Raw genomic sequence first — 6,812 nt, 5'->3', positions numbered from 1 at the left:
TGAAATGGAGCCTGTGGCCAGGGATTGTTGACACAGCAACACTCAAGAGGCAAGCGGGTTGGGGTTGCGAGCTTAAGAGGCTGGGGTAATGCCAAGCCAATAAAATGCAGCTATTGTCTCTTTGCCACCCCTTTTAATGCCAGCTGCTCCTGGCAAATAAAAGGGCCTGCCACAAGCCAGGGAGCACAGGCCCAAGGTTCCATCCTCTGCCAACTTCTCCACTCTCCAGACAGCTCCTTACCTCCACCATGACCTGTGGCTTCAACTCTGTGCGCCGTGGATTCCGCCCTGGAAACTTCAGCTGCCTCTCGGCCTGTGGTCCCCAGCCAGGTCGCTGCTGCATCACTGCTGCGCCCTACCGCGGCATCTCCTGCTACCGCGGCCTCCCCGGGAACTTTGGCAGCCACAGCGTCTGCGGGGGCTTCCGCGCTGGCTCCTGCGGACGCAGCTTCGGCTACCGCTCCGGGGGCGTGTGCGGGCCCAGCGCCCCCTGCATCACCACTGTGTCGGTCAACGAGACTCTCCTCACACCCCTCAACCTGGAGATCGACCCCAATGCGCAGTGCGTCAAGCACGAGGAGAAGGAGCAGATCAAGTGCCTCAACAGCAGGTTTGCTGCCTTCATCGACAAGGTGGGTGTCCTGGATCGCACACTTCCTGAACCCCTACCCATGTTCGGGACTCAGGCTGGGCACCAACAGGGGAGTCAGAAGTAAGCACTTGCCCATGGAAGCTCCTAGGCCAAAGTGAAGGTAGTCATACTTCCAGGACACAGACAGAATGACAAGAATGGGGGCTGCCAGTCTGATGGGGGAGACAAAGTGAGAGCACAGAAGCAGAAGTGAGGCAGAGCCTTGCTGAGAGAAAACATTGCCTTGTGAGCAAAGGGCCACTGTGTGGGTGCCACATGCATTTGAAGCCAAATAGCTGCTTACATGGCAAGGAGGTGTTCTCTATGTCAAGGGCGGCACTGGTACGTGCGATCCTGGAAGACTGCCTGGAAGTGGGTCTTGTGGATCTCACAGAGCTGTTTCTATACCATGTGGTGACTTGGCCACTGAGCAGGGGCCAGAGTAGTTTGTCCAAGCCACTGTGCCTGGGGCTCAGGGTCCAGATGAGCAATAGACATGGTCCCATCCTCGTGGGCTTGATGGGGAGGCAAGCAGCACACGTTCTGGGCTCAGCTGAAGCCATCTGCAGAGTCAGTGTCCAGCTCGAGCCTGCAGCCACCTTCCCCACCGAATCCAAGCAACCACCCTGTGGCAGTGGTGTGAGGGGAGGCAGTGCTGGGGCTAGAAAGCACTCTCCAGAGCCAACCTCAAGAAAGAAGTCACATTAGAGAGATACCCAACAAAAAGGACCGAAAAAAAAAAAATCTGAAACTCCTAACAACATGAGAGACCAAGGATAGCATAAGAAAGGACTTACCAGAGTGTGGCAAAGTTATGAGACAAAGGTATCTGAGTGCAGAAGTGGGCCAACCTCATGGCAGGGATATATCTATGAAGTTTTCCTTGGGGCCAAATAGTCTATAATCATCATAATGAGAGAAGACCCCCTATGGGGCAGAAATCAGATTTTGGGCTCTTCCTCTGTCATTGTGAGATCTCAAGCAGTCAGGGAACCTCTTCTGGCCTCCAATTCCTCATCTGTAAAATGAAGGGGTTGGAGCACAGAGCCTTCCTGCACCAAAATCCCAGGTGACTATTATTCAAGTTGCACTGTTGTTGCAGGGTTTGAATAATTGGCACATATTTAATTTTTCAAATTTTACAGCCTGCCAATCCAAAAAGGTCAACCTGTTCATTTGCACACTGACAGTCGCACCTGGCTTGGTGCAGTAGCTCTTCCCCATGGGGTGCCTTTCTGTGCCAGGCTCCTTTAATCCTCATGGTGAGGAGCTTTAACCCCCCCACTCTGCAGAGGGGATAAGTGCTTCATCCAAGGGTACATTATTAACGGGTGGCAGCAGAGACCGGACCAGTATGGTTTAAGCGTTTTCCGTGACCCCAGGTAGATTGCCTTAGAAAAGACTGAAGCTAGCTCTCAGGAAGGATTTCCAGGTGGTGAACAGATTAGGCCCTGGTGTGGTTTCTGAGAGAGATGACAATACACCCACCAGGGAGGACTGTGGATCAAAGAGTTGGGGGCTTTCGGGCCCTGGCGCTGGGACCCCCCTCTTGCCCTCTGATCCTGCAAGAAGAAATTCTCAGGCTCTGCCTCTGGGCGACAGGTGCGCTTCCTGGAGCAGCAGAACAAGCTGCTGGAGACCAAGTGGCAGTTCTACCAGAACCGTGAGTGCTGCGGGAGCAACCTGGAGCCGCTGTTCGACGGCTACATCGAGACGCTGAGGCGGGAGGCCGAGTGCGTGGAGGCCGACAGCGGGAGGCTGGCCTCGGAGCTCAACCACGTGCAGGAGGTGCTGGAGGGCTACAAGAAGAGGTGAGTGCTGGAAGGGGCAGCTCAGGAAAGGGCTTGGGGGAAGCTCCCTGAGCCCAGGGGAGTGTCCAGTCCGTGGCGGGGGTCTCTGCCTAAGAACAGGGACGATCCTGCACTCCATGCCCTTCCTCAAGGCACAGGGATAGCTCGGGTGGGTCCTGGTCCTCTGGGGGTGGAGGCTCACCTTGTCTTCCTACCAGCAGACCAGGGAAATGACGACTGTCCCTTCCTCCATCCACTAGACTCCTCAGAAGACTTCATATTCCCTGGTCCCTTTGGGTCCAATCCTCAAATTCTAGACATTCTTCTTCTTAAGTTTTCTCTTTCACTCAACTTACACTAACTGAGCACCTGCCATGTGCCACCCAGGCACTGGGCCTGACATCAGTGATCCAGGACCAAGCAGTACACATGGTCCCTGTCCTCATGGGGCCTACAGTGTCCTGGGAGGTGGGCAGGACATAGTCAGAGATCTAGACCTTTAGTTACGAAATGCGCCCCATGCTATAAAGAATGCGGTGGGTACTCAAAAGGAATCTGCTTGTGATGGGAGGCCAGCTTCCTTCAGTATCACTCTCAGCCGTGGGCACCGCAGGCCCTCCACACGGCTCCCTCTGTCTCGAGCTGCCTCCCGCAGAGCAGGAGGGGAGTGACAGACAGGATCCCACTGCCTGCAGCAAATCAGGGCCAGGGGAGGGCTCGGAGGAAAAGATGGTGGGACCGGGTGAGAAACACAGCCACACACACTCACACAGCTTCCACATCCTGCCCTCCTACCTCCACTGAAGACCAGGAGTGGGCACTTCAGTGCACCCCAGTGCCCCCCAGTAGGCCTGGCCCCCCAGCCTGACTCCTCCCAGTCCTGTCTTTTTGGGGGCAGAAGATGAGTAGGGGAGGTCTAGGATGCCGGCTCGTTTGCACGCGTGCTAACGGCCAAGGTCAAGACCTATTCAGACATGGTGTTGTTCTCCCCGCTCCCCTCAGGTATGAAGAAGAAGTTGCACTTCGGGCCACAGCAGAGAACGAGTTTGTGGCTCTAAAGAAGGTGAGTGAAGCCACGCCCACCCCAAGCCTGCCCCAAGTCCCTAGCCACCCAATCTCTGCTGCCCTGCCACACTGCAGCCAGGTCCTCAGGGTGCCCTGAGAGAAATGGCCTCACGGCCCCTTGCTGCCACACACAGGAGGTGGACTGCGCCTACCTCCGCAAGTCGGACCTGGAGGCCAACGTGGAGGCCCTGACCGAGGAAATCGACTTCCTGAGGCAACTGTACGAGGAGGTGAGGGGGCTGTCGGTGTGGTGGGCACAGACCCTCTGATGGGATCCCCGACCCCCTGCCCAGACCCGCACGGCACAGAGTGGGCCTGCTGATACAGGAACCCAGGCTCCAAGCTGCAGGACTGGAGGGGAGCAAGGCGAGGGGAGGAGCAGGGAGGCAGAGCAACGGGCAACCAGAAAGGGCCAAATTCCATAAGGGGCAAGAACATGACAGCTGTGCCTTGGGAAACTGTCCTGTGTCCTTCCCCTGAGCCACTGAGGTGCAGCATAGGCCACACAAAGCATCAGACAGCCTCACACCCATTTCTCTGACTCAGAACTTTCTCTGGCAGCCAGTAGCCTTCTTTTACATGGTCTAGGAGGATATGAAAGGCCCCCACACAGGGTCTGGGCCTCTGGGAAGCATCTGGAACATGCTGGCTATAGAGAAGCACCCTGGGCTTCCAAGGGTCAGAATAATTCCAGATGCAAGCATTTGAGAAATGGTTGTCTTTTCCTCTAAAAGGCATTTCTTATTTGGGCAGAAAACTATGCAATGAGGGGGGTTTCTGCTCCAAACATGAGAGATCAGCTCCAGATGAGTTGAAAGGATTACAGGCCTTGGGGGATGGAGAAAACCCGAGATAACTGAGCTGTCTTTCCTCTACCCCCACCTCCTGCAGGAGATCCGCGTTCTCAACGCCCACATCTCAGACACCTCGGTGGTTGTCAAGATGGACAACAGCCGGGACCTGAACATGGACTGCATCATTGCCGAGATCAAGGCTCAGTACGATGACATCGCCAGCCGCAGCCGGGCTGAGGCCGAGTCCTGGTACCGCAGCAAGGTGAGTGGCACAGGACACCTGCCTCCTAGACTCGGCAGTGGGAGGGAAGTATCTATGAGTAAAGGCTTCTCTAGTCTGGGGATTCTGACCCCTAAGCATGATAAGAGAAGGGCTGATTCTCTGAGGCTGGGGTGGCAGGGCAGGACTGCCATGTGTGGTGGCACAGGCTGAGCACTGCACAACCTGCACAATCATTCCTGGTGTCCTGAATGGATGACATGTCCCATCCTCATCCTCATGAGCATCTCTGCTTCCCACAGTGCGAGGAGATGAAGGCCACGGTGATCAGGCACGGGGAGACCCTGCGCCGCACCAAGGAGGAGATCAACGAGCTGAACCGCATGATCCAGAGGCTGACGGCCGAGGTGGAGAACGCCAAGTGCCAGGTATGGTCACTTGTGCCCTAGACCAGAGAGGCTGAGGGTCCACCCTGTGTTCCACAGCCCGGGGGTACCCTATCTGGATCTCAACATTCATTCTCCAGCCCATTGTACATGCAGAGCCCCTGGTTCTGGTCACTCAGGGAGACCCAGGTGGTAAGGCAAGAGGCCTTGTTTCTGGGGTGTTCCCGCTGGGTGGAGAGACTGGACACATGCAGATAATGGACACAGAGACCCGGGACTATAACTAACCAGCCTTGTTCTCTTGTGGGCCCCCAGAACTCCAAGCTGGAGGCTGCAGTGACCCAGTCTGAGCAGCAGGGCGAGGCTGCCCTCAGCGACGCCCGCTGCAAGCTGGCTGAGCTGGAGGCCGCCCTGCAGAAGGCCAAGCAGGACATGGCCTGCCTGCTCAAGGAGTACCAGGAGGTGATGAACTCCAAGCTGGGCCTGGACATCGAGATCGCCACCTACAGGCGCCTGCTGGAGGGCGAGGAACAGAGGTGAGGCTAAGCAGGACCTTGTAGGGTTTCCAGGGTGGAGGTCCTGGTCCTCGGAGTGGATTTCCTTGAGCCAGTGTGAGCGATGATTCTCATAGGTCAAGCTTCAATAATCGTAACAACTTATCTAATGCTTATTATATGCTAGACCCGTGCTAAGTGTTCATTTTATAATCCTCATAATCCAGTGAGATCAGTACCATTTTTCCCACCCAAACATAAAGAAATAGGCTCAGAGTTCAGTGCCTTTCTCATGGCTACCCAATTAATAAGCAAAAGAGCTGAGCTCTGCTCCCAAGTCATGTGCCCCCAAAGGCATTCTTGCAGACCAGCTTCCTGCTCCACCGCAGGCCTGTGCAATACGATGGGGGTGCACCTCTGCACGCGTTCACCTCTCGCCTTCCGCAAAGCTCTTCCGCACTCTGCTGCGTCTGACTTGACGCTCCTTCCTGAGAGCTTGGTTGGCACTACCCGGGGTGGGCTATGGTACTCAGATCGGGGGCAGCAGGTGAAGGTCACAGTCTCACCCAGTGCTGCTGAGAATCAGAAGGGCTTGTCCCCATGGTTAGAGAACCATGAAAGAAAGAAGTGAGCATTTAATACAGACTGGGGAAGCCCTTCCTGCCTCTCAGGGGATAGACTGTCCACAGGAAGACCCTTTCTGCCCCCAAGCAACTATGGGTCTCAAGGAATCCAGCTCAGTGTCTGCAGCTAACAGAGTTTTCTCTCCCCAGGCTGTGTGAAGGTGTGGGCTCCGTCAATGTCTGTGAGTATCTGCCCGAAATCCCCTAGAAAAATGGCTTTGTTGACAGGCAAAGCTGAACTCTTTGGTCTAAGCCACTGGGCCTTGAATATTCCCCCAAGTAAGAGAGGGCCTTTCTCCCTCTCCTGGCCCCTCCTTGGGGACCACGAAGGGAGTTAGAGAAAACAGAGCTGAGTGGCCTTTACTGGTGGCAACCGAGAGCCGAGGCCATGCCGGGGCCTGGCAGCTTTGCTCTTCTGGGTCCAGGGGTCCTCGGTTCCTTCCTACTCCAGGCCCCCAGATGGGATGTGCAGCTGAGGGACAGGGTCTGCGTTGTCGACCACTGGACCCCTTGAAGAGCAGGCAGCTCCTGCAATGCCGCTGCCCTCTGGGGCCTGTCACGGGGCAGGCGCGATCACAGCGAGCCCTCACCCCTCTGTGTCACCTCTCCCCACAGGTGTCAGCAGCTCTCGTGGCGGAGTCTCCTGCGGAGGCCTCACCTACAGCACCACCCCAGGGCGCCAGATCACCTCTGGCCCCCCAGCCACGGGGGGTAGCATCACAGTGACAGCCCCCGACTCCTGCGCGCCCTGCCAGCCCCGCTCCTCCAGCTTCACCTGCGGAAGCAGCCGGTCCGTCCGCTTCGCCTAG

At 56.5% G+C, this 6,812-nt stretch overlaps 1 protein-coding gene across 1 annotated transcript; it reads left to right on the top strand.

Moving 5' to 3' along the window:
- Positions 1-233: 233 nt before the first annotated feature.
- On the top strand, positions 234-6,812 carry LOC105817385 (keratin, type II cuticular Hb3). The gene is made up of 9 exons (XM_012653064.1): positions 234-632; positions 2,234-2,442; positions 3,424-3,484; positions 3,621-3,716; positions 4,378-4,542; positions 4,803-4,928; positions 5,202-5,422; positions 6,154-6,185; positions 6,619-6,812. Exons 1-9 carry the CDS (start codon positions 249-251, stop codon positions 6,810-6,812), a joined length of 1,488 nt encoding a protein of 495 aa, XP_012508518.1. The 5' UTR covers positions 234-248.

The sequence above is a fragment of the Propithecus coquereli genome, unplaced genomic scaffold (genome assembly GCF_000956105.1).
Source record: "Propithecus coquereli isolate 6110/MARCELLA unplaced genomic scaffold, Pcoq_1.0 Scaffold111, whole genome shotgun sequence".
Classification (NCBI taxonomy): domain Eukaryota; kingdom Metazoa; phylum Chordata; class Mammalia; order Primates; family Indriidae; genus Propithecus; species Propithecus coquereli.
This window is presented reverse-complemented; position numbering and strand designations above follow the sequence as displayed.